Here is a 26,574-nt window from a genome sequence, read left to right on the forward strand (position 1 = left end):
GCTCCCCCTTACCTGGGGTGTCCTGGCGGCTTCCCGTCCTTTCCCTTCCCGCCTCCGGGACGCTTGGTCGCAGTGTCCCCCGAGGCGGACAGGCCAGGGAGAAGAGGGGAAGGCGGGGCTGAGTTCCCCACGCTCGGTTCCATCGGTAACGTGAGCCACGGCGGGAGGAGGACGGCCGGTCCCGCCGCCCTCCTGGTCGCTGACCTCGCCTCCCATCCCCAGCCTGGGCGCGAGCCGGAATCGCCTCGTCTTCCCGAGGTCACGGGGGCCAGCGGGGGCCGGCCTCCGAGCCCCGGAGGGAGCGGGACAGTCACACCGGACCGACACAGACCCACCACGTGTCTTTATTCGCGAGACCACCCCGGCGGGGGGCACCGTCCGGTGTCCGTTCCTGGTCAGGCTGCCGGGCATCCTCTGTCCAGGCCCGGCAGCCTTGGCACGACCCCAGAGCCGGGCCGGTTGGAGGTGCCAGCCGTGCCAGGGTGGTGGGGACCCATGGTGCCACCCCACCCCTCCTCGCCGGCCTCGTCTGCAACCTGCCCCCGCACCTTTTATATCATCCACTGGTCCTGGTCCTGTTCGGCTCCTTCCATATCCACCTGCAGGGAGCGGGGAGTCGTGCCCTCAGGCCTGCCCCCAATGTCCCCCTCGCTAGGGACCAGCCACCCCCACCCTCTCCCCAGACAAGAACCCATTCCCCAGCCCCCTCTCGCCACCCGCCTTCCCACCCGCCGGACCCAGGGGTGCCGGGGCAAGGGGGGGCCGCCAGGCGCCCCGCCCGCCCACCTCATTGATCTCCCCGTCGTCGGGCGACTCGTTGTAGTCGTTCATCTCGTCCATGTCCTGCATGTCCTCGTCATCCTCCGAGTCCTCCTCGCTGTCCTCGTCGTCCTCGTCGTCCTCCTCCTCCTCCTCGTCGTAGTGCTGCCGGGGACACGCCGAGATGGCAGGGGGGCTTGGAGGCTATCCCGAGCGGGCTCTGCTCTGACCGGCTCGGGGCCGGGGGCCGGGTGGGTCAGCGGTAGCCTCTGCGGGGTGGGTATCAAGCCCCGAGGGTGCCTGCCTGCGAGGGTCGTCCCATCGGGGCGCTCAGCTTTCCGCCCCAGCCCGAGGGGACTGCCCCACGGCTCCCTCAACACCCGGGCCTGGATCCTGGGGCACCACCACCCCCCGACCCGACCCGGATCGGATGGCCCCACTCACCTCGGAAGCCGGCTTGCCGATGGGCACTAGATTGTTGTCTTTCTCGGCGATACTCTGGAGCTGCGGGGCGAGCGTGAGCCGAGGGTGGGAAGGACGGCGGCGCTGGGCAGCCCCTTCCCCGCCGGCCTTCGCTCGCCACCGAAGACCCCAGAGCCCCAGGCCCGGGGGTCCTCCCCTCCGGACGGCTGCCCCTCCGGACCCCTCCCTCCACACCTGGGGACCCCGAAGGGCGGGAGAAGCTGGACCTCAGCTCCACTACCGTTGACCCACCCCACCAAGATAACGGGAATGGAGAGAACCAGTCGAAAGAGAAAGCTGGCTCAGGGCCGCCTGCGCCAGGAAGCCGTCCCTGATTAGTCCAAACTAATCGATCATATTTTTTGAGCGCCGTATGCCCCGTGCTGTACTAAGTCCTTGGGAGAATACAGTATAACAGAGTTGGTAGACAGGTTCCCTGACCACAACAAGCTTATAGTCTGGGGGGGAGGCAGATATATAAACCCACTGTTGGGTAGGGACTTAGTAAGCGCTTAGTACAGTGCTCCGCACATAGTAAGCGCTCAATAAATACGATTGATGATGATGACTGTCTCTATATGTTGCCAATTTGTACTTCCCAAGCGCTTAGTACAGTGCTCTGCGCATAGTAAGCGCTCAATAAATACGATTGATGAGGATGATGATAAACACAAAATCCCTTCCGCGTCCCCTCGACTCACTCCCTTTGCTCTTCGCCCCCCGCCCCACAGCACTTGTGTATATATATCTATAATTCTACTTATTTATATTGATGCCTGTTTAGTTGCTTTAATGTCTGTCTCCCCCCACCCCTAGGCTGTAAGCCTGTTGCGAGCTGGGACTGATTCTATTGCTGTATTATGCTTTTCAAGCACTTTGTACAGTGCTCTGCACACGGTAAGCGCTCAATAAATACGACTGAATAAGTGCCGTGGGGGTGAGGGAAGGGTGAAAAAAGGGAGCAAACCCAATTGCAAGGGCATCGCAGGAAGAAGTGGGAAGAAGAGGAAATGAGGGTTTAGTCAGGGATCATCCCCTTAACCGTCAGTTCCCAGAGGGCCGGTTCCACAGCTTTCACGTTAATTATGGGATTGTGCCCACCATCCCACTGGGTTGCCCACTTCCCTTGGCATCCCTAGGAGCTCTTGGCAGAGGCCCTCCCAGCTCTTTCCACAGCCCCTCGCACCCATGGCTAGATTTTGGCTCAACTGAGTCAGCCAGGGGAAAATCTGGAGGCAGCTGGGTGGATGGAGCCACTTAAGTTCTTCCCAAACAGAGGAAAGAACTGAAAGCCCAATGACCCCGAGGGCCACAACAGGCTTCTCCGTCTCTGCGCCTCGGTCAGCACGGCTGCCCACTCCCGTCCACCCTACTTCCGTCCCCGCCTGCCCATTTCTAGCCTGTGAGCCCGTTGTTGGGTAGGGACCGTCTCTATATGTTGCCAACTTGTACTTCCCAAGCGCTTAGTACAGTGCTCTGCACGCAGTAAGCGCTCCATAAATACGATTGAATGAATGAATCTCAGGATAGAGTCACTTCCTCCCGATTCAGATCACCCATTTCTCCACACTTTCCTCCCGCCCCCGGCTCACTCCTGCCACCATCATGGATAATAATAATAATAATGACGATGGCATTTGTTAAGCGCTTACTATGTGCAAAGCACTGTTCTAAGCCCTGGGGGGGATACAAGGTGATCAGGCTGTCCCACGAGGGGCTCAGTGTTTTAATCTCCATTTTCCAGATGAGGGAACTGAGGCCCAGAGAAGTGAAGTGACTTGCCCAGAGTCACCCAGCTGACAGGTGGCGGAGGCGGCATTAATCAATCAATCAATCAATCGTATTTATTGAGCGCTTACTGTGTGCAGAGCACTGTACTAAGCGCTTGGGAAGTCCAAGTTGGCAACACATAGAGACGGTCCCTACCCAACAGCGGGCTCACGGTCTAGAAGGGGGAGACAGACAACACAACTAAACATATTAACAAAATAAAATCAATAGAATAAATATGTACATATAAAATAGAGTAATATATACATACCAACATATGTACATATATACAGGTGCTGTGGGGAAGGGAAGGAGGTAAGGCGGGGGGGAAGGAGAGGGGGAGGAAGGAGGGGGCTCAGTCTGGAAAGGGCTCCTAAAATCAAAATTCAAACACACGGGCAGCAGCCGGAGTGGTAAGAGAAGGGGGAATAATAATAATGATAACAATAATAATAATAATAATAATGGAAGCAGGGGAACCAGCAAGGTAGGCCTGCAGCAGGGGACCCCCACCCGGCCTCTCACTCCAGGGGGGTCTGGATATTGGTGGGGGCCCAGGCCAGGCTGGGGAAGGGGCCCGGGGAGTGTCCTCAGACAAAGATATTAGAACCCATTAGAACCCATGACCACTGAATCCCAATCTCTTTCCACTGAGCCATGCTGCTTCTGGATGGTGAGAAGCAGTAAGACCTGGTGGATTGATGTTGATGATGGTACTTGTTAAGCACTTACTATGTGCCCAGACTGAGCCCCTTCTTTCCCAGACTGAGCCCCTTCCTTCCTCGCCCCCTCATCCCCCTCTCCATCCCCCCGTCTTACCTCCTTCCCTTCCCCACAACACCTGTATATATGTATATATGGTTGTACATATTTATTACTCTATTTATTTATTTATTTATTTATTTTACTTGTACATTTCTATCCTACTTATTTTATTTTGTTGGTATGTTTGGTTCTGTTCTCTGTCTCCCCCTTTTAGACTGTGAGCCCACTGTTGGGTAGGGACTGTCTCTATGTGATGCCAATTTGTACTTCCCAAGCGCTTAGTACAGTGCTCTGCACATAGTAAGCGCTCAATAAATACGATTGATTGATTGATTGATTGATGTGCCAAGCACTGGTCTAAGCGCTGGGATAGAAACAAGGTCATCGGGTTGTCCCACGTGGGGCTCGCAGTCTCCATCCCCGTAGAGCACAGGGCTGGGACCCAGCGGGACCTGGGATCTAATCCCAGCTCCACCACTTGTCTGCTGCGTGACCTTGGGCAAATTCATTTAACTTCTCTGTGCCTCAGTTACCTCATCTGTAAAATAAGGATTAAGGCTGAAAGGCCCATTTGGGACTGGATCTGTGTTCAACCTGATTTGCTCTGTTTGTACCCCAGGGCCTAGTAAAGTGCCTGCCACATAGTAAGTGCCTAACAAATAACACCATCCACTAAACCTCCCTCCTCCCCATCACCCCGCCTTACCTCCTTCCCATCCCCACAGCACCTGCATATATATATATATATATATATATATATATATATTTGTACATATTTATTACTGTATTTATTTTACTTGTACATATTTATTCTATTTATTTTATTTTGTTAATATGTTTAGTTTTGTTGTCTGTCTCCCCCTTCTAGCCTGTGAGCCCGCTGTTGGGTAGGGACCATCTCTATAAGTTGCCAACTTCTACTACCCAAGCGCTTAGTACAGTGCTCTGCACATGGTAAGCGCTCAATATATACGATTGAGTGAATGAATGAATAAACCACACTGCTTACTATTAATGTCGGTCTCCCCCTCTAGACTATGAGCTTGTTCATCAATCGTATTTATTGAGCGCTTACTGTGTGCAGAGCACTGTACTAAGCGCTTGGGAAGTAGAAGTTGTGGGCTTGTTGTGGGCAGGGATTGTCTCTATTGCTGTATTAGGCATTTCAAGCACTTAGTACAGTGCTCTGCACACAGCAAGCGCTCCATAAATACGACTGAATGAATGAATCATCCCCCTCTCCGATGGACCAGGGGCTCTTTAAGGATGGGAACCATGTCTGTCAATCGACCTATCAGCCAATCAATCAATCGTATTTATTGAGCGCTTACTGTGTGCAGAGCACTGTACTAAGCGCTTGGGAAGTTCAATCAATTTATTGAGCCCTCTGTGTGTGCTGAGTACTGTCCTAAACTGCAACAGAGCGGGCCTCTCCATCAAGAGGCCTTCCCAGAGCGAGTCCCTCATTTCCTCTTCCCTGTCACCTTCGCACTTGGATTTGCCCGCTCTATTCCCCCCTCTCTCAGCCCCACAGCACTTATGTCCATATCGGTAATTTATTTCTATTTATTTATATTAACGTCTGCCTCCCCCTCTAGACTGCAAGCTCACTGGGGGCAGGGAACGTGAGTAATAATAATAATAATGATGGCATTTGTTAAGCGATTACTGTGTGCAAAGCACTGTTCTAAGCGCTGAAGCCTGTTCTAAGCGCTGAATGCCAACTCTGTTACATTGCAGAGGGCATTATATAGCGTGGCTCAGTGGAAAAAGCATGGGCTTTGGAGTCAGAGGTCATCATCATCATCATCATCATCATCAATCATATTTATTGAGCGCTTACTATGTGCAGAGCACTGTACTAAGCGCTTGGGAAGTACAAATTGGCAACATACAGAGACAGTCCCTACCCAACAGTGGGCTCACAGTCTAAAAGGGGGGAGACAGAGAACAAAACCAAACATACTAACAAAATAAAATAAATAGAATAGATATGTACAAGTAAAATAAATAAATCGAGTAATAAATCTGTACAAACATATATACATATATACAGGTGCTGTGGGGAAGGGAAGGAGGTAAGATGGGGGGATGGAGAGGGGGACGAGGGGGAGAGGAAGGAAGGGGCTCAGTATGGGAAGGCCTCCTGGAGGAGGTGAGCTCTCAGTAGGTCATGGGTTCAAATCCCAGCTCTGCCACATGTCTGCTGTGTGACCCTGGGCAAGTCACTGAACTTCTCTGAGCCTTAGTTACCTCATCTGTAAAATGGGGGTGAAGACTGTGAGCCCCCTGTGGACAACTTGATCACCTTGTACCCCCCCAGCGCTTAGAACAGTGCTTTGCACATAGTAAGCGCTTAACAAATGCCATCATTATTATTATTATTATATATGTACTTCCCAAGCGCTTAGTACAGGGCTCTGCACACAGTAAGCGCTCAATAAATATGAATGAATGAATATATCGTATTGGGAAGGGAAAGTGTCTGTTTGTTATGTTGTATTCTTCCAGGCGTTTAGTCCAGTATTCTACACACGGTAATCTGTACTTCCCAAGTGCTTAGTACAGTGCTCTGCACATAGTAAGCGCTCAATAAATACGATTGATGATGATGATGATGATGATGCTCAATAAACATGATTGAGTGAATGTCCTCCCAAGCACTCCCCCTCCCCATCCCCCCCGCCTTACCTCCTTCCCCTCCCCACAGCACCTGTATATACGTTTGTACAGATTTATTACTCAATTTTATTTGTACATATTTATTCTATTTAGTTATTCTAAAATATTTACATATTTATTCTATTTGTTAGTATGTTTGTTAGTATGTTTGGTTTTGTTCTCTGTCTCCCCCTTCTAGACTGGGAGCCCACTGTTGGGTAGGGACCGTCTCTATACGTTGCCAACTTGTACTTCCCAGGCACTTAGTACAGTGCTCTGCACACAGTAAGCGCTCAATAAATACGACTGAATGAATGAAGCACTTAGTTCAGTGCTCTGTGCACAGTAGCGCTCAATAAATCGCCACCTTGTTTTGTTTTGTTGTCCGTCTCCCCCTTCTAGACTGTGAGCCCGTTGTTGGGTAGGGACCGTCTCTGTATGTTGCCGATTTGTACTTCCCAAGCGCTTAGTACAGCGCTCTGCACACAGTAAGCGCTCAATAAATACGATTGAATGAATGAATGAAGCACTTAGTTCAGTGCTCTGCGCACAATAAGCGCTCAATAAATTGACACCTTGTCTTGTTGTCTGCCTCCCCCTTCTAGACTGTGAGCCCGTTGTTGGATAGGGACCGTCTCTATTTGTTGCCGATTTGTACTTCCCAAGCGCTTAGTACAGTGGTCTGCACACAGTAAGCGCTCAATAAATACGATTGAATGAATGAATATAACTGGATCTTCCAGGATCTTCCAGTCGAGAGGGATCTCTCCAGCGTCCCCAATCCCGGCCTGGTGCCCCGCTTCCCGGGGACGGTCTGGGCCAGATGTGGTCCCGAGTCCAGCCCGGCCCTGGGAGTCAGAAAGAAGGTCATGGGTTCCAATCCCGCCTCTGCACTTGTCAGCTGTGTGACCCTGGGCAAGTCACTTCAATCAATCAATCGTATTTATTGAGCGCTTACTATGTGCAGAGCACTGTACTAAGCGCTTGGGAAGTACAAATTGGCAACATACAGAGACAGTCCCTACCCAGCAGTGGGCTCACAGTCTAAAAGGGGGAGACAGACAACAAAACCAAACATACTAACAAAATAAAATAAATAGGATAGATATGGACAAGTAAAATAAATAGAGTAATAAATCTGTACAAACATATATACATATATACAGGTGCTGTGGGGAAGGGAAGGAGGTAAGATGGGGGGGATGGAGAGGAGATGGGGACGAGGGGGAGAGGAAGGAAGGGGCTCAGGCTGGGAAGGCCTTCACTTCTCCGGGCCTCAGTTACCCCACCTGGAAAATGGGGATTGGGACTGTGAGCCCCAGGTGGGATAGAGAAGTAGCGTGGCTCAGTGGAAAGAAGTCACTTCACTTCTCCGGGCCTCAGTTCCCTCATCTGTAAAATGGGGATGAAGACTGTGAGCCCCACATGGGACAACCTGATCACCTTGTAACCTCCCCAGTGCTTAGAACAGTGCTCTGCACATAGTAGGCACTTAATAAATGCCATCATTAGTATTATTATTGTCATTCATTCATTCAATCGTATTTATTGAGCGCTTACTGTGTGCAGAGCGCTGTACTAAGCGCTTGGGAAGTACAAGTCGGCAACATAGAGAGACGGTCGCTACCGAACAACGGGCTCACAGTCTAGAAGGGGGAGGCAGACAACAAAACATGTAGACAGGTGTCAAAATCGTCAGAACAAACACAATTATGAATGAATGAAAAATGGGGATGAAGACTGTAAGCCCCACGTGGGACAACCTGATCATCTTATATTCTCCCCAGCGCTTAGGACAGTGCTCTGCACACAATAAGCGCTCAGTACATAGGAATGAACAGTGCTTTGCACATAGTAAGCGCTCAATAAACACGGCTGAAGGAATGAATGAACAGTGCTTCGCACATAGTAAGCCCTTAACAAATACCATCATAATTATTAACTCACTTTGCTTGTATCCACCCCAGCGCTTAGTACAGTGCTTGGCACATAGTAAGCGTTTAACAGACACCATCATTATTATTATCGTTAGAGTGCCTGCCACATAGTAAGCGTTTAACAGTGTGGCTCAGTGGCAAGAGCCCGGGCTTGGGATTCAGGGGTCATGGGTTCTAATCCCAACTCTGCCACTTGTCAGCTGGGTGACTTTGGGCAAGTCACTTCACTTCTCTGGGCCTCAGTTCCCTCATCTGGAAAATGGGGATTAAGACTGTGAGCCCCACGGGGGACAACCGGATTACCTTGTATCTCCCCCAGTGCTTAGAACAGTGCTTGGCACAAAGTAAGCACTTAATAAATGCCATTATTATTATTATTATTATAGTAAGCAAGTGCTTAACAAGTGCCATCATTATTATTACTCACAAATACCACTATTATCATTATTATTACCCATTCAGTCACTCAGTGGTGTTTATCGCATGCTTATGGTGTGCAGAACACCATAGTAGCAGCGTGGCTCAATTCATTCATTCAATTGTATTTATTGAGCGCTTACTGACCATGGAAAGAGCCCGGGTTGTGGAGTCGGAGGTCACGGGTTCAAATCCCGGCTCCGCCAACTGTCAGCTGTGTGACTTTGGGCAAGTCACTCTCTGGACCTCAGTTCCCTCATCTGTAAAATGGGGATGAAGACTGTGAGCCCCCCGAGGGACCACCTGATCACCTTGTAACCTCCCCAGCGCTTAGAACGGTGCTTGGCACATAGTAAGCGCTTAATAATAATAATGATGATGGCATTTCTTAAGCGCTTACTATGTGCCCAGCACTGTTCTAACCAGTGGGGTGGATACAAGGTGATCAGGTTGTCCCACGTGGGGCTCAGTTTTAATCCCCTAATCTTCTAGACTGTGAGCCCGCTGTTGGGTGGGGAACGTCTCTATATGTTGCCAACTTGTCCTTCCCAAGCGCTTAGTACAGGGCTCTGCACATAGTAAGCGCTCAATAAATACAATTGAATGAATCCCCATTTGACTGAGGTAACTGAGGCCCAGAGACGTGAATGACTTGCCCAAAGTCACACAGCTAAGTGGCAGAGCAGGGATTAGAACCCATGACCTCTGACTCCACAGCCCGGGCTCTTCTCAGAACCACACTGTAATAAATGCCATCATCATTATTATTACTATTATTATAGCAAGTGCTTAACAAATGCCATTATTATTATTATTATTATTAAGCACTTACTATGTGCCAAGCACTGTTCTAAGTGCTGGGGAGGTTACAAGGTGATCAGATTATCATTATTAAATACGATTGAATGAATTATTATCATTATTATTACTATTGTTATTGACAAATGCCACTATTATTATTATTCTCCATTCATTCACTCAGCGGTGTTCAGCGCTTAGAACAGTGCTTTGCACATGGTAAGTGTTGCCAACTTGTCATTCCCAAGCACTTAGTCCAGTGCTTTGGCACACAGTAAGCGCTCAATAAATACGATTGAATGAATGAACAAATGCTATTAGACAAGCAGCGTGGCTCAGTGGAAAGAGCCCGGGCTTTGGAGTTAGAGGTCATGGGTTCGAATCCCGGCTCCGCCACATGTCTGCTGTCTGACCTTGGGCAAGTCACTTAACTTCTCTGTGCCTCAGTTCCCTCTCATCGGAGAAGCAGCGTGGCTCAGTGGAAAGAGCCCGGGCTTTGGAGTCAGAGATCATGGGTTCAAATCTCGGCTCTGCCAACTGTCGGCTGTGTGACTTTGGGCAAGTCACTTCACTTCTCTGGGCCTCAGTTCCCTCATCTGTGAAATGGGGATTAAAACTGTGAGCCCCCTGTGGGACCACTTGATCACCTTGTAACCTCCCCCAGCGCTTAGAACAGTGGTTTGCACATAGTAAGCGCTTAACAATTGCCATCATCATCATCATCATCATCTGGAAAATGGGGATTAAGAGTGTGAGCCCCATGTGGGACCACTTGATCACCTTGTATTCCCCCCAAGCGCTTAGAACAGTGCTCTGCACAGAGTAAGCGCTTAACAAATGCCATTATTATTATTATTATGGCGCGCTCACTTATTTATTCTATTCATTTTATTTTGTTAATCTGTTTTGTTTTGTTCTCAGTCTCCCCCCTTCTAGACTGTGAGCCCGCTGCTGGGTAGGGACCGTCTCTATCTGTTGCCGACTTGGACTTCCCAAGCGCTTAGTGCATCATCATCAATCGTATTTATTGAGCGCTTACAGTGTGCAGAGCACTGTACTAAGCGCTTGGGAAGTACAAGTTGGCAATATATAGAGCCAGTCCCTACCCAACAGTGGGCTCACAGTCTCAAAGGGGGAGACAGAGAACAAAGCCAAACATACTAACAAAATAAAATAAATAGAATAGATAGGTACAAGTAAGATAGAGTAACACATGTGTCCAAACATATATACAGGTGCAGTGGGGAAGGGAAGGAGGTAAGATGGGGGGGTGGAGAGGGGGACAAGCGCTCAGTAAATAGGCCTGAATGAATGGCTGTAGTAAGCGGTCGGTCGGGGGAGGCGAGCAGGGCCGGCGGGTCTCACCCAGGCCTGATGCTGCTGCTCCTGCTGCTGCAGCTCGTTCTCGTCCACGCAGGGCCGGTCCAGGTTAAACCACAGGGACTCGGTGACCCGGGGGAGCAGCGACGGGAACAGCGTGCCCATGGCGACCGCGGCGGCGGCTACGGCTGCGGCGGCTACTGCTGCGACGCCCCCGGCGCCCCCGCCGCCGGGGACCGCGAGGGGGCGGTGCTAACCGAAGCGGCCCGATGGGCGGGGCCCCGCGCCGGGAGGGAGCCAATGAGCGCCGGCGTCGGGGCCGGGAGGGGGGGAAGGGGCGGGGCTAAGCGGAGCGGGCCAATGGGAGAGTCCGCGGGAAAGGGGCGGGAGCCAATGAGTGCCGGCGTCTGGGCCGGGAGGGGAAAGGGGCGTGGCCACTGCCGGATGGGCGGGGCTAAACGAAGCCGACCAATGGGCGAGTCCTCGGGAAAGGGGCGGGAGCCAATGAGCGCCGAAGCCGGGGCAGGGAGTGGGTGGGGAAAGGGGCGTGGCCACGGCCAGATGGACCAACCGAAGCGGGCCAATGGCAGAGCCCGCGGAAAAGGGCCGTGGCCTCGCGCGGGGCGGGGCCAATGAGCGCCTGGGCCGGGAGGGGGGAAAGGGGCGTGGCCACGACGAGACGAGCGGGGCTAACCGAAGCGGGCCAATGGGCGAGCCCGCGGGAAAGGGGCGTGGCCCCTGCGAGGGGCGGGAGCGATTGAGCGCCTGCGCCGGGGGAAAGGGGCGTGGCCACGGCCAGATGGGCGGGGCTAACCGAAGCGGGCCAATGGGCGAGTCCTCGGGAAAGGGGCGGGAGCCAATGAGCGCCGCGGCCGGGGCCGGGAGAAGGGGGAGGGGCGTGGCCACGGCCAGATAGGCGGGGCCAACCGAAGCGGGCCAATGGCAGAGTCCGCGGGAAAGGGGCGGGGCCCCGCGCGGGGCGGGGGCCAATGAGCGCCTGCGCCTGGGCCGGGAGGGGGGGAAAGGGGCGTGACCACGACCAGATGGGCCGGGCTGACCGAAGCGGGCCAATGGGCGAGTCCGCGGGTAAGGGGCGTGGCCCTGCGAGGGGCGGGAGCGATTGAGCGCCTGCGCCGGGGGAAAGGGGCGTGGCCACGGCCAGATGGGCGGGGCTAACCGAAGCGGGCCAATGGGCGAGTCCTCGGGAAAGGGGCGGGAGCCAATGAGCGCCGGAGCCGGGGCCGGGAGGGGGGGAAAGGGTCGTGGCCACGGCCAGATAGGCGGGGCCCACCGAAGCGGGCCAATGGTAGAGTCCGCGGGAAAGGGGCGGGGCCCCGCGCGGGGCGGGGGCCAATGAGCGACTGCGCCTGGGCCGGGAGGGGGGGAAAGGGGCGTGACCACCTCCTCAGCCCTCCCATGCTAGTTGACTGTTCGCTCCCCTCCCCAGGTATCTCTGCTCCCTGACCCCCCTTAACTGGCCCACCCTACTCCAGCTCTTAATAGTTTGTATCTGCTCTCTGTGGCATCATTGTTTGCCAATTCTATTATTGCCATAGCATATTGATTGCTCAACTACACCCTGTGATGCCATCGCCTACTTTTATCATTGCTACTGTTTTATTGCTTCTGCATCTCAATTGTTAACCCCCCACTGTACTGTCACTCGCCCTGCTGACCTCACCATGAACTTTCAGTTCCCTTGCTCCCAACTGCCATTCCCATTCCTCACCTTCCCCTTCCCCCCTCCCACCCAGCTGTTTCCCTCCCTCTCACCCACCAAGACCGCTCCCCCTCAACCCCTACCAAGGATTCCTCTGTACCAGCGCAGGTCCTCTGCTTCTCCCTCCCGACCCCCCTCCTCCCCTTCTCCCCGCCCCCACCCCATCCCAGTTCTCCTTTCCCATCGCCACCCCCCTTCCCACTCTCCCCGCCCAGGCCCCCGCCAACTCATCCCAATCCAAACCCTCCCCACCCCTCGCACCCATACCCCCCCCACCCCCCCCCACCCTCGACAGCTGATGCCAAGTGTGGCCTCTGGAACCCCCGCTCCGTTTTAAGTAAGATTCCTTTCATCCTGGACCTTTTCCTTTCCAGTTCTCTACTCCTCCTCGCCCTAACTGAAACATGGCTGTCGTCGGACGACACGGTCTCTTCTGCTGCTCTCTGCAGTGCAGGCCTCTTCTTCTCCCACTCCCCCAGACTCACTGGAAAAGGAGGAGGTGTCGGTTTCCTTCTCGCCCCCCAATGTCGCTTTCGCACTATCCCTCCTCCCCCTTCCCTTTCCCTCCCCTCCTTTGAAGCCCACATTATTCGCCTCTACCACCCCCTCCAGATTCTTGTAGCCGTCATCTACCGCCCTCCGGGCCCCACTTCCAACTTCTTTAACGACTTTGACCCCTTCCTCACATTCCTTCTCTCCTTCTCCATGCCCACTCTGATCCTTGGAGACTTCAATATCCACATGGATATCCCTAACGACTCCTCTGCCGCCCGCCTTCTATCTCTCCTTGACGCTGCCAACCTCTTCCTCCACCCCACCTCACCCACTCACCAACTTGGTCATACCCTCGACCTCATCATCTCCTACCGCTGCACTGTGTCCACCCTCACCAACTCTGTGATCCCTCTCTCTGATCATAATCTTCTCACCTGCCTCCTCACTCACACTCCTTTCCCCTGTAAATCCGTATTACTCCCTCACAGAGATCTCCGCTCTCTGGACCCCACCCATCTTTCGGAACGCCTCACACCCCACCTCGCCGCCCTCTCCTCTCTACCCAGTCTTGATGATCAGATTACTGCTCTCAACTCTACCCTTTCTACTCAGCTAGACTCGCTCGCTCCCCTTTCCCTTCGCCGCTCTCGCACCACTAACCCACAGCCCTGGATCACTGCCACTGTCCGCCTCCTTCGCTCTTATGCTCGAGCTGCCGAACGCTGCTGGCGAAAGTCTAAACACCATGCCAACCTCGTTCACTTCAAGTTTATCCTTTCCTGCCTTAACTCAGCCCTCTCTTCTGCCAGACAAAACTATTTCTCCTCCCTTATTGACACCCATGCCCATCACCCCCGCCAGCTCTTCCGTACATTCAACTCCCTTCTCAGGCCCCCGGTTCCTCCCCCTCCTCCTTCCCTCACCCCCAACGATCTGGCCTCCTACTTCATTAACAAAATTAAATCCATCAGGTCCGACCTCCCCAAAGTCTCTTCCCCCCTTTCTCCAACCCCCCGGCTCTCAACATTCTCTGCTACTCTCCCATCCTTCCCAGTGGTATCCTCAGAGGAACTCTCCTCCCTCCTCTCAAGTGCTACTCCGGCCACCTGTGCTTCTGACCCCATTCCCTCTCATCTTATGAAATCTCTCGCTCCATCCCTTCTCCCCTCCTTAACTTCCATCTTCAACCGCTCACTCTCCACTGGTTCCTTCCCCTCTGCCTTCAAACATGCCCATGTCTCTCCCATCCTAAAAAAACCCTCTCTTGACCCCACCTCACCTTCTAGTTATCGTCCCATATCCCTCCTACCATTCCTTTCCAAACTCCTTGAACGAGTTGTCTACACGCGCTGCCTAGAATTCCTCAACAACAACTCTCTCCTCGACCCCCTCCAGTCTGGCTTCCGTCCCCTTCATTCCACGGAAACTGCGCTCTCAAAGGTCACCAATGACCTCCTGCTTGCCAAATCCAACGGCTCATACTCTGTCCTAATCCTCCTCGACCTCTCAGCTGCCTTTGACACTGTGGACCACCCCCTTCTCCTCAACACGTTATCTGACCTTGGCTTCACAGACTCCGTCCTCTCCTGGTTCTCCTCTTATCTCTCCGGTCGTTCTTTCTCAGTCTCTTTTGCAGGCTCCTCCTCCCCCTCCCATCCTCTTACTGTGGGAGTTCCCCAAGGTTCAGTGCTTGGTCCCCTTCTGTTCTCAATCTACACTCACTCCCTTGGTGACCTCATTCGCTCCCACGGCTTCAACTATCACCTCTACGCTGATGACACCCAGATCTACATCTCTGCCCCTGCTCTCTCCCCCTCCCTCCAGGCTCGCATCTCCTCCTGCCTTCAGGACATCTCCATCTGGATGTCCGCCCGCCACCTAAAGCTCAACATGTCGAAGACTGAGCTCCTTGTCTTCCCTCCCAAACCTTGTCCTCTCCCTGACTTTCCCATCTCTGTTGACGGCACTACCATCCTTCCCGTCTCACAAGCCCGTAACCTTGGTGTCATCCTCGACTCCGCTCTCTCATTCACCCCTCACATCCAAGCCGTCACCAAAACCTGCCGGTCTCAGCTCCGCAACATTGCCAAGATCCGCCCTTTCCTCTCCATCCAAACCGCTACCCTGCTAATTCAAGCTCTCATCCTATCCCGTCTGGACTACTGCACTAGCCTTCTCTCTGATCTCCCATCCTCGTGTCTCTCTCCACTTCAATCCATACTTCATGCTGCTGCCCGGATTATCTTTGTCCAGAAACGCTCTGGACATATCACTCCCCTCCTCAAAAACCTCCAATGGCTACCGATCAATCTGCGCATCAGGCAGAAACTCCTCACCCTGGGCTTCAAGGCTCTCCATCACCTCGCCCCCTCCTACCTCACCTCCCTTCTCTCCTTCTACTGCCCAGCCCGCACCCTCCGCTCCTCCACCACTAATCTCCTCACTGTACCTCGCTCTCGCCTGTCCCGCCATCGACCCCCGGCCCACGTCATCCCCCGGGCCTGGAATGCCCTCCCTCTGCCCATCCGCCAAGCTAGCTCTCTTCCTCCCTTCAAGGCCCTCCTGAGAGCTCACCTCCTCCAGGAGGCCTTCCCAGATTGAGCCCCTTCTTTCCTCTCCCCCTCGTCCCCCTCTCCATCCCCCCGCCTTACCGCCTTCCCCTCCCCACAGCACCTGTATATATGTATATATGGTTGTACATATTTATTACTCTGTTTATTTATTTATTTATTTATTTTACTTGTACATTTCTATCCTACTTATTTTATTTTGTTGGTATGTTTGGTTCTGTTCTCTGTCTCCCCCTTTTAGACTGTGAGCCCACTATCGGGTAGGGACTGTCTCTATGTGATGCCAATTTGTACTTCCCAAGCGCTTAGTACAGTGCTCTGCACATAGTAAGCGCTCAATAAATACGATTGATTGATTGATTGATTGATTGACCACGACCAGATGGGCGGGGCTAACCGAAGCGGGCCAATGGGCGAGTCCGCGGGAAAGGGGCGTGGCCCTGCGCGGGGCGGGAGCGAATGAGCGCCTGCGCCGGGAGGGGGAAGGGGCGTGGCCACGGCCAGATGGGCGGGGCTAACCGAAGCGGGCCAATGGGCGAGTCCTCGGGACGGAGGCGGGAGCCAATGAGCGCCGGCGCCGGGCCCGGGAGAAGGGGGGGAAAGGGGCGTGGCCACGGCCAGATAGGCGGGGCCAACCGAAGCGGGCCAATGGCAGAGTCCGCGGGAAAGGGGCGGGGCCCCTCGCGGGGAGGGAGCCAATGAGCGCCTGCGCCGGGAGGGGAAAGGGGGCGTGGCCACGGCCAGATGGGCGGGGCTAATCGAAGCGGGCCAATGGGCGAGTCCTCGGGAAAGGGGCGGGAGCCAATGAGCGCCGGGAGGAGGGGGGGTGAAAGGGGCGTGGCCACGGCCAGATAGGCGGGGCCAACTGAAGTGGGCCAATGGCAGAGTCCGCGGGAAAGGGGCGGAGCCCCGCGCGGGGCGGGGACCAATGAGCGCCTGAGCCTGGGCCGGCAGAGGAAGGGGAAAGGGGGCGTGGTCTCGTCCCGATGGGCGGGGCTAACCGAAGCTGGCCAATGGCAGAGCCCGCGGGAAAGGGGCGGGAGACAATGAGCGCCCTCGCCGGGGCCGGGGGAATGGGCGTGGCCACGACCAGATGGGCAGTGCCAACCGAAGCGGGCCAATGGGAGAGTCCGCGGGAAAGGGGCGGGAGCCTGGGCCGGGAGAGGGGGGAGAAAGGGGCGTGGCCTCGGCCCGATAATAATAATAATGATAATGGCATTTATTAAGCGCTTACTATGTGCAAAGCACCGTTCTAAGCGCTGGGGAGGTTACAAGGTGATCAGGTTGCCCCACGGGGTCTCACAGTCTCAATCCCCGTTTTACAGATGAGGTAACTGAGGCCCAGAGAAGTGAAGTGACTTGCCCAAAGTCACACAGCCGACAGTTGGCGGAGTAGGCATTTGAACCCATGACCTCTGACTCCAAAGCCCGGGCTCTTTCCACTGACCCACGCTGCTTCTCCAACGGGCGGGACTAAGTGAAGCGGGCCAATCATCTGGATTGGCCAATGGGCGACTCTGCGGGAAAGGGGCGGGAGCCAATGAGCCCCGGCGCGTGGGACGGGGAAGGGGGCGTGGCCACGCTCAAGATGGGCGGGGCTAGCGGAAAGGGATCAGTGGGCGTGTCCCGGGAGGGGGCGGGGCTGAGCGCTGGGCGGATGCCAAAGAGCGCGGGCTTCCGGGCCGGGAGGGGGAAACGGCGTGGCCACGTGACCGGTGGGCGGGGCTAACCGAAGAGAGCCAATGGGCGGGTCCCCGGGAGAGGGGCGGGAGCCAATCAGCGCGGGTGCCCGGGGCGGGAGGGAGGGAGAAAAGGGGCGTGGCCAACCGAAGCAGACCAGTGGGCGTGTCCCCGGGGGGCGGTGGGCGGGGCTAACCGAAGCGGGCCAATGGGCGGCCCCGATGCAAAGGGCAGGGCTTTGCGCGGGGCGGGAGCCAATGAGCTCCGGCGCCTGGGTCAGGAGGGAAGGGGTGTGGCCACGGGCCCCCCCGATGGGCGGGGCCACCGGAAGCGAGCCAATCGGCGGGGCCCCGGGAGGGGGGGATCGGCTTTCTTTCATTCAATCGTATTTATTGAGCGCTTACTGTGTGCAGAGCCCTGGACTAAGCACTTGGGAAGTGTACGTGGGGCTTTACGCTCCCCCCAATTATGACCCCGGAGGGCTTTCCCTTCAAAGCCCTACTGAGAGCTCACCTCCTCCAGTAAGCCTTCCCAGACTGAGCCCCCTCCTTCCTCTCCCCCTCCCCATAATAATAATAATGATGGCATTTATTAAGCGCTTACTATGTGCATAGCACTGTTCTAAGCGCTGGGGAGGTTACAAGGCGATCAGGTTGTCCCACGGGGGGCTCACAATCTTAATCCCCATTTTACAGATGAGGTAACTGAGGCCCAGAGAAGTGAAGTGACTTGCCCAAAGTCACACAGCTGACAAGTGGCGGAGCCGGTATTTGAACCCATGACCTCTGACTCCAAAGCCCGGGCTCTTTCCACTGAGCCACGCTGCTTCTCCCCTCACCCCCCCACCTTACCTCCTTCCCCTCCCCACAGCACCTGTATATATGTTTGTACGCATTTATTACTCTATTTGTACATATTCATTCTATTTATTTTATTTTGTTTATATGTCTTGTTTTATTGTCTGTCTCCCCCTTCTAGACTGTGAGCCCGCTGTTGGGTAGGGAACGTCTCTATATATTGCCAACTTGTACTTCCCAAGCGCTTAGTAATAATAATAATAATAATGATGATGATGATGATGGTATTTATTAAGTGCTTACTATGTGCAAAGCAGTGTTCTAAGCACTGGGGAGTTTACAAGGTGATCAAGTTGTCCCACCTGGGGCTCACAGTCTTAATCCCCATTTTCCAGATGAGGTAACTGAGGCCCAGAGAAATGAAGTGACCTGCCCAAAGTCACAGAGCTGACAAGTGGCAGAGCCAGGATTTGAATAATAATAATAATGATGGTATTTGTTAAGCGCTTACTATGTGCAAAGCACTGTTCTAAGCACTGGGGAGGATACAAGGTGTTCAGGTTGTTCCACGGGGGGCTCACAGTTTTAATCTTCTACACTGCGAGCCCCTTCTAGACTGTGTGAGCCCATTGTTGGGTAGGGACCGCCTCTATATGTTGCCAACTTGCACTTCCCAAGCGCTTAGTACCGTGCTCTGCACACAGTAAGCGCTCAATAAATACGACTGAATGAATGAATTCCCCATTTTTCCCGATGAGGGAACTGAGGCCCAGAGAAGTGAAGCGACTTGCCTAAGCTTTTAGTACAGTGCTCTGCACACAGTAAGCGCTCAATAAATACGATTGATTGATTGACTTGCCCAGAGTCAGCCAGCCGACAAGTGGCAGAGCCGGGATTTGAACCCGTGACCTCTGACTCCAAAGCCCGGGCTCTTTCCACTGAGCCACGCCGCTTCAATCGCTCAATAAATACGATTGAATGAATGAATCCCCATTTTCCCGATGAGGTAACTGAGGCCCAGAGAAGTGAAGCCACTTGCCCAAAGTCACCCAGCTGACAAGTGGCAGAGCCGGGATTTGAATAATAATAATAATGGTATTTGTTAAGCGTTTACTATGTGCAAAACACTGTTCTAAGCGCTGGGGAGGTTACAAGGTGATCAGGTTGTCCCACGGGGGGCTCACAATTTTAATCTCTAGACTGTGACCCCACTGTTGGGTAGGGACCGTCTCTAGGTGTTGCCAACTTGTACTTCCCAAGCGCTTAGTACAGTGCTCTGCACACAGTAAGCACTCAATAAATATTGAATTTATTGATTTATCGATTGAATAAATGAATCCCCATTTTCCAGATGAGGGAACTGAGGCCCAGAGAAGTGAAGCGACTTGCCCAAAGTCACCCAGCCGACAAATGTCAGAGCCGGGATTTGAACCCGTGACCTCTGACTCCAAAGCCCGGGCTCTTTCCACTGAACCACGCTGCTTCAATCCCTTCCAATGCTCAATAAATACGATTGAATGAATGAATCCATCCCCATTTTCCAGATGAGGTAAGTGAGGCCCAGAGAAGTGAAGCGACTTGCCCAAAGCCACCCAGCCGACAAGCGGCAGAGCCGGGATTTGAACCCGTGACCTCTGACTCCAAAGCCCGGGCTCTTTCCACTGAGCCACGCCGCTTCAATCGCTCGATAAATACGACTGAATGAATGAATCCCCATTTTCCCGATGAGGGAACTGAGGCCCAGAGAAGTGAAGCGACTTGCCCAAAGCCACCCAGCCGACAAGTGGCAGAGCCGGGATTTGAACCCGTGACCTCTGACTCCAAAGCCCGGGCTCTTTCCACTGAGCCACGCCGCTTCAATCGCTCAATAAATACGACTGAATGAATGAATCCCCATTTTCCAGATGAGGCAACTGAGGCCCAGAGAAGTGGAGCCGGGATTTGAACCCACGACCTCTGACCCCAAAGCCCGGGCTCTTTCCACTGAGCCACGCCGCTTCAATCGCTCAATACATACGACTGAATGAATGAATCCCCATTTTCCAGATGAGGCAACTGAGGCCCAGAGAAGTGGAGTCGGGATTTGAACCCACGACCTCTGACTCCAAAGCCCGGGCTCTTTCCACTGAGCCACGCTGAATCAATCCCTTCAGGCGCTCAATAAATACGATTGGATCGAACGGGGGGGGGGGAAACGGTTGCCCGGCGTTGACCCGGAAGCAGTTCCCCCTGCCCGCCGGAAGTCGCCGCGAGGGGGTCCCCCGCTGACGTGAGTGCGCAGGCGCGGGCGCAGAGGATTGTGGGGCGGCGGCGGGCGACGCTCTTTCCGCCCGGGGCCGGCGAGCAGGCAGCATGGGTGAGCGGGGCCGGGGGACGGACACACACACACACACACACACACACTCATATTTGTTACTCTATTTATTTATTTATTTTACTTGTACCTATCTATTCTATTTATTTTATTTTGTTAGTATGTTTGGTTTTGTTCTCTGTCTCCCCCTTTTAGACTGTGAGCCTGTTGTTGGGTAGGGACCGTCTCTATATGTTGCCAATTTGTACTTCCCAAGCGCTTAGTACAGTGCTCTGCCCGCAGTAAGCGCTCAATAAATACGATTGATGATGATGACACACACACACACACACACACTCTCTCTCCCTCCCTCCCTCCCCTAAGCGCTCAGCACAGTGCTCCGCACACAGTAAGCGCTCCAGAAAGAGGATTGAATGAATGAGCGAGCCCCCGGAACGATTGGAGGGTGGGCCCCGAGCTGTGCACAGCGCTGTCCTGAATACGACTTATATTAATAAATAAATACGATTGAATGAATCAATCAATCAATCGTATTTACTGAGCGCTTACCGTGTGCGGAGCACTGGACTAAGCGCTTGGGAAGTACAAGTTGGCAACATAGAGAGAAGCAGCGTGGCTCAGCTCACCTCCTCCAGGAGGCCTTCCCAGACTGAGCCCCTTCCTTCCTCTCCATCCCCCCATATTACCTCCTTCCCTTCCCCACAGCACCTGTATATATGTAGATATGTTTGTACATATTTATTACTCTACTTGTACATATCTATTCTATTTATTTTATTTTGTTAGTATGTTTGGTTTTGTTGCCTATCTCCCCCTTCTAGACTGTGAGCCCACTGTTGGGTAGGGACCGTCTCTATATGTTGCCAATTTGTACTTCCCAAGCGCTTAGTACAGTGCTCGGCACATAGTAAGCGCTCAATAAATACGATTGATGATGATGATGGGGGTTTCCCCTCCGGGGGCCCTTCTGAGTAGGAAAGAGCCCCTCCCCACATAACCATTATGACAATTATAATTATGTTAATGGTAATAATCATTATGATGATGGTCTTTGTTAAGCGCTTACTACGTGCCAGGTACTTTTGGTTGACATCCGGTGATGATGATGGTCTTTGTTAAGCGCTCACTATGTGCCGAGTACTTGTGGTTGACGTACAGTGAAGATGATGGTCTTTGTTAAGCGCTTACTATGTGCCAGGTATTTTTGCTTGACATACGGTGATGAGGTTGGCCCCCGTGGGGCTCACAGCCTCCATCCCCGTTTTACAGATGGGAGAACTGAGACCGAGAGAATAATAATAATGATGGCATTTGCTAAGCGCTTACCATGTGCCAAGCACTGTTCTGAGCACTGGGGGAGATGCACAGTGATCAGGTTGTCCCACGTGGGGCTCACAGTCTCCATCCCCATTTTACAGATGGGGGAACTGAGGCCCAGAGAATAATGCTTTCTTCCTCCCTTCAAGGCCCTACTGAGAGCTCACCTCCTCCAGGAGGCCTTCCCAGACTGAGCCCCCTCCTTCCTCTCCCCCTCTTTCCCCTCTCCACCCCCCCCACCTTACCTCCCCCCCTCCCCACAGCACCTGTATATATGTATATATGTTTGTACGTATTTATTACTCTATTTATTTTACTTGTACATATTTATTCTCCTTATTTTATTTTGTTAATATGTTTTGTTTTGTTTTCCGTCTCCCCCTTCTAGACTGTGAGCCCACTGTTGGGCAGGGACCGTCTCTATATGTTGCCAACTTGTACTTCCCAAGCGCTTAGTACAGTGCTCAGCACACAGTAAGCACTCAATAAATATGATTGAATGAATTGAATGATGGTGGTATTTGCTAAGCCCCTACTATGTGCCAAGCACTGTTCTAAGCACTGGGGGAGACACACGGTGATCAGGTTGTCACACATGGGTCTCACAGCCTAATAAAAATGGTATTTGCTAAGCGCCTACTATTGCCAAGCACTGTTCTAAGCGCTGGGGAAGACACACGGTGATCAGGTTGTCCCACGTGGGACTCACAGCCTAATAATAATGGTATTTGCTAAGCGCCTACTGTGTGCCAAGCACTGTTCTAAGCACTGGGGGGGATACAAGGTGATCAGGTTGTCCCACGTGGGGCTTACAGTCTTCATCCCCATTTAACAGATGAGGGAACTGAGGCCCAGAGCAGTGAAGTGACTTGCCTAAAGTCACACAGCTGACAAGCGGCAGAGCCGGGATTAGAACCCACCACCTCTGACGCCCAAGCCCGGGCTCTTTCCACTAAGCCATGCTACCCCTATAGATATAAGGTAATCAGGTTGTCCCACATGGGGCTCACAGCACTTCCTGTATGCAGAGCACTGTACTAAGCGCTTGGAAAGCATAATTCAGCATCAAATAAATCAGTCCTTGCCCACAACGGACTCACGGTCTAGAACTATAAATTCACAGTCTAGAAATGCTTGCTGTGTAACCTGGAATAAGTCACTTCTCTGTTGCCTCAGTTTCCTCAGCTGTAAAATGGGGATTAAGTACTTGTTTTCCCACCTACTTAGACTGTGAGTCCCATGCAGGACAGGGACTGTGTCCGATCTAATTAACTTGTACCTACCCCAGTCCTTAGACCAGTGTTTGACACATAATAAACGTTTAACAGGTACTATAAAAAAAATTCCCCACGGCTAGAGAGGGTAATGAGACACCTATATTCCAGGGACCTTTATGAATTTGGCTGTTTGACTTCAGTCAATAAGTGGTATGTATTGAGCACCAGTGGGGTGCAAAGCACTGCGCTAAGTGCTTGGGAGAGTAGGACTAGCAAGGTTCCCTCGTCCTGAAGGAGTTTAAAGTATCTAATGGGAAGAGATGAAAACTTTAGTGGGAGCAAGAGGAAGGAGGGTCCAATAGGAAGTAGTACAAATACATCGCGTTGAAATGGAGGAAGAGATAATTTAATTCACTGATGATTATCCGTGAGTAATTAAGCAAGTGGGATAGGGATTGAGGGTAGGCGTTGGGTTGACATGATGTGTTGGGAATGAATCGGACCAGGGTTCTAATCCCAATTCCTGCTCTGTGATCTTGGGCAAGTCACAATAATAATAATAATAATGATGGCATTTGTTAAGCGCTTCCTATGTGCAAAGCACTGTTCTCCAAGGTGAACAGGTTGTCCCACGTGGGGTTCACAGTCTTAATCCCCGTTTTACAGATGAGGGAACTGGGGCCCAGAGAAGTTAACTGACTTATGTTGCCAACTTGTACTTCTCAAGCGCTTAGTACAGTGCTCTGCACACAGTAAGCACTCAATAAATACGGTTGATGATGATGACGACTTGCCCAAAGTCACACAGCTGACAATTGGTGGAGCCGGAATTTGAACCCATGTTCAAAGCCGGGATTTAACCTCTCTGTGCCTCAGTTACCTCATCTGTAAAAATGGGGATTAAGATAGAGTCCCGTGAGGGACAAGGGCTGTGTCTAACCTGATCATCTGGTATCTATCCCAGTGCTTAGTACATGCAGTGCCTGGGACACGGTAAACATTTAACAGATGCCATTGGAAAAGGAGGGACTTGCTGGAGTTGGGATTTGAGGAAGGTTTCGAAGGTGGGGAGAGCCGTGGTCTGGTGGATTTGGGGAGGGAGTTCTAGATAGGGGGGAAGAAGTGTGGGCAAGGGAGTGGGGGAAAGGAGATTTTGTTTGATGCGAGGGGTGATGGGTAGTCATTGGAGGGATGGGCGCAGGCTGACATTTCAAGAAGGTGGTCATAGCACGTGCAGAAGGTAGAAGGTGTAGACTGAAGGGAGCCGATTCGGTGGTCCACCGGTCCTTCTTCGGAGGCGGGACGCCCAAGTGGATGGGGTTGTCGGGTCCCAAGTTGGAAGTCGGTTGTTCTTGAGGGTGGCTCGTGTTTCCTGCTTGGGGTCAGGCTGTAGAGGTTGGGAAACGCTGAACTGCGCAATCCTCATCTTTGATTTCGCCTCCCAGGGAAGTGCAGAGGGCTCCGCACGGCCAGGAAGCTCCGCAGCCACCGGCGGGACCAGAAGTGGCACGACAAACAGTACAAGAAAGCCCACCTGGGCACCGCTCTCAAGGCCAACCCTTTTGGGGGAGCGTCTCATGCCAAGGGCATTGTCCTGGAGAAAGTGTGAGTGAAGCCGAGTGAGAGGGGGGTACCGCCCCCGTCCCTCGTGCCTGCCCTGGCAACGCGGGACTGCCAGAGCCGGACGTCCCAGCTCGGGGTCCCTTGGGCTGAAGATGGCTGCTAGGGCCCAAACGGAGCCAGAGTAGGACTAGCCGTGGTAGTGGACTTTCCGTTCCATTTCCTGTGAGAAGCAGTGTGGCTCAGTGGAAAGAGCCTGGGCTTGGGAGTCCGAGGTCATGGGTTTTAATGCCGGCTCCGCCACGTCTGCTGTGTGGCCTTGGGCAAGTCACTTAACTTCTCTGAGCCTCAGTTACCTCGTCTGTAGAATGGGGATGAAGACTGTGAGCCCCTTGTGGGACAATCTGATCACCTAGTAAGCACTTAACAGATGCCATCATTATTATTATTTCCATCCCGCCCTTGGAGAGGAGAGGCCCGGGGCCGGTGGTGGGAGGAGGCAGGTCTGGTGGCCATCTAATCCAGCCCAGGTGGGGATCCTGCCTCCGCGGGAAGGAACATCCCCAACTCAAGTGTCTTTCTCTCCCTTTGGGCTTTTCAGAGGGGTGGAGGCTAAGCAGCCCAACTCAGCCATCAGGAAGTGTGTCAGAGTCCAGCTGATCAAGAACGGCAAGAAAATCACGGCCTTTGTCCCCAATGATGGCTGCTTGAACTTCATCGAGGTGAGGTGGCGGGTGGGTTAATTTTTAGCCTTTTGGACCGACCTCCTGCTGCACTGAGAGCGTGGGACTGCGCGCGGGAGACCCGGGTTCTAGTCCTCGCTCTACTCCCACAGTGCGTGGCACATCGGGAGCGTTTTGTAGCCGCCACGTATGGTATCGCTGGGTGCCCGAGGGGCTACTAGGGAACGGGCCGGGCGGGAGGGCGAAGGGCTCAGCCGGGAACCCCCTGCAATTCCGTTCCAGGAAAACGACGAAGTCCTGGTGGCCGGCTTTGGGCGGAAGGGCCACGCCGTGGGCGACATCCCCGGAGTCCGTTTCAAGGTGGTCAAGGTGGCCAACGTTTCCCTGCTGGCTCTGTATAAGGGCAAGAAGGAGAGACCCAGATCGTGAAAACCCACGCGGCGGGCAATAAAGGTTTTTGGAGACACTTCGGCCTCGTCTTTGCTTGTGAGCCGTTTTCTGAACGTGAGGAGAGCCTCCCGTCTCCCGCTCGGGTGACCTGGGGTCAGTTAGGGGTGCTGGGGAGCGGGGCTGGTTCCAGCGGGATGAAGGGACATGGGGGGAGGCGGGGCGGGAGGGAGGGAAGTGGCTTTCCCACTCGGCCCTGGAATGGAGTCTGCCCTGGCTTCAGGAGGCACATGCTCACGGGCTTGTGGTCCCTACAGCCCCAAGACAGTGTGGCCACGCATTCCTAAATGTGGCCACCTGACCCCTCACTGCTAGGCATCTCCGGACTCATCTTAGCCTCGGCCAGCCTGCCGTCTCCTTGCCTTCTCTGGAAGAGGATGGATAATAACGATGGCATTTATTTATTAAGTGCTTACTATGTTCTAAGCACTGGGGGGGTTACAAGGTGATCAGGTTGTCCCACGGAGGGCTCACAGTCTTCATCCCCATTTTACAGATGAGGGAACTGGGGCCCGGAGAAGTTAACTGACTTACGTTGCCAACTTGTACTTCCCAACTGCTTAGTACAGTGCTCTGCACACAGTAAGCGCTCAATAAATACGATTGATGATGATGACTTGCCCAAAGTCACACAGCTGACAATTGGTGGAGCTGGAATTTGAAACCATGTTCAAAGCCGGGATTTAACCTCTCTGTGCCTCAGTCACAGAGGGAACTGAGGCCCAGAGAAGTGATGTGACTTGTCCAAAGTCACACAGCTGACAGTTGGCGGAGCTGGGATTTGAACCCATGACCTCGGACTCCAAAGCCCGGGCTCTTTCTACTGAACCACACTGGACCGATCAGTATTTGCTGAGCATGTAAATGTGTGCAGAGCACTGCACT

At 53.3% G+C, this 26,574-nt stretch overlaps 3 protein-coding genes across 3 annotated transcripts; 1 reads left to right on the top strand and 2 right to left on the bottom strand.

Moving 5' to 3' along the window:
* Window positions 1–328: 328 nt before the first annotated feature.
* Window positions 329–11,106, bottom strand: ANAPC15 (anaphase promoting complex subunit 15). The gene is made up of 4 exons (XM_038770567.1): window positions 10,935–11,106; window positions 1,204–1,263; window positions 787–924; window positions 329–599 (listed from the first exon to the last, which is right to left on the bottom strand). The coding sequence occupies exons 1-4, from the start codon at window positions 11,052–11,054 to the stop codon at window positions 552–554; spliced, it is 366 nt and encodes a 121-aa protein (XP_038626495.1). The 5' UTR covers window positions 11,055–11,106; the 3' UTR covers window positions 329–551.
* LOC119943852 (basic proline-rich protein-like) lies at window positions 11,087–20,505 on the bottom strand. The gene is made up of 10 exons (XM_038765038.1): window positions 20,354–20,505; window positions 17,502–17,625; window positions 17,191–17,399; window positions 16,676–16,825; window positions 16,194–16,428; window positions 12,181–12,256; window positions 11,948–12,089; window positions 11,704–11,892; window positions 11,461–11,578; window positions 11,087–11,371 (listed from the first exon to the last, which is right to left on the bottom strand). The coding sequence occupies exons 1-10, from the start codon at window positions 20,503–20,505 to the stop codon at window positions 11,087–11,089; spliced, it is 1,680 nt and encodes a 559-aa protein (XP_038620966.1).
* Window positions 20,451–25,708, top strand: LOC119949659 (40S ribosomal protein S23). Its single transcript, XM_038771550.1, has 4 exons — window positions 20,451–20,507; window positions 24,445–24,604; window positions 25,161–25,281; window positions 25,525–25,708. The coding sequence occupies exons 1-4, from the start codon at window positions 20,504–20,506 to the stop codon at window positions 25,669–25,671; spliced, it is 432 nt and encodes a 143-aa protein (XP_038627478.1). The 5' UTR covers window positions 20,451–20,503; the 3' UTR covers window positions 25,672–25,708.
* Window positions 25,709–26,574: the final 866 nt, after the last annotated feature.

The sequence above is a fragment of the Tachyglossus aculeatus genome, chromosome 2, assembly GCF_015852505.1.
Source record: "Tachyglossus aculeatus isolate mTacAcu1 chromosome 2, mTacAcu1.pri, whole genome shotgun sequence".
In the NCBI taxonomy this organism is placed as follows: Eukaryota; Metazoa; Chordata; class Mammalia; order Monotremata; family Tachyglossidae; genus Tachyglossus; species Tachyglossus aculeatus.

What these genes read in the sequence shown, in the direction of transcription:
- ANAPC15 (XM_038770567.1), bottom strand. Translation starts at nt 11,054, where the DNA reads ATGGGCACGCTGTTCCCGTCGCTGCTCCCCCGGGTCACCGAGTCCCTG. An exon ending in TCGGCAAGCCGGCTTCCGAG is followed by an intron (nt 925 to 1,203) that starts GTGAGTGGGGCC and finishes TGTCCCCGGCAG; the next exon opens with CACTACGACGAGGAGGAGGA. An exon ending in ACGACGGGGAGATCAATGAG is followed by an intron (nt 600 to 786) that starts GTGGGCGGGCGG and finishes CGCTCCCTGCAG; the next exon opens with GTGGATATGGAAGGAGCCGA.
- LOC119943852 (XM_038765038.1), bottom strand. Translation starts at nt 20,505, where the DNA reads ATGCTGCCTGCTCGCCGGCCCCGGGCGGAAAGAGCGTCGCCCGCCGCC. An exon ending in TCCCGCCCCTTTCCCGCAGA is followed by an intron (nt 16,826 to 17,190) that starts GTCGCCCATTGG and finishes CTCCCGGCCCAG; the next exon opens with GCTCCCGCCCCTTTCCCGCG. An exon ending in TCGCCCATTGGCCCGCTTCG is followed by an intron (nt 11,579 to 11,703) that starts GTTAGCCCCGCC and finishes CGCTTCGGTTAG; the next exon opens with CCCCGCTCGTCTCGTCGTGG.
- LOC119949659 (XM_038771550.1), top strand. An exon ending in GGCATTGTCCTGGAGAAAGT is followed by an intron (nt 24,605 to 25,160) that starts GTGAGTGAAGCC and finishes TGGGCTTTTCAG; the next exon opens with AGGGGTGGAGGCTAAGCAGC. An exon ending in GCTGCTTGAACTTCATCGAG is followed by an intron (nt 25,282 to 25,524) that starts GTGAGGTGGCGG and finishes ATTCCGTTCCAG; the next exon opens with GAAAACGACGAAGTCCTGGT.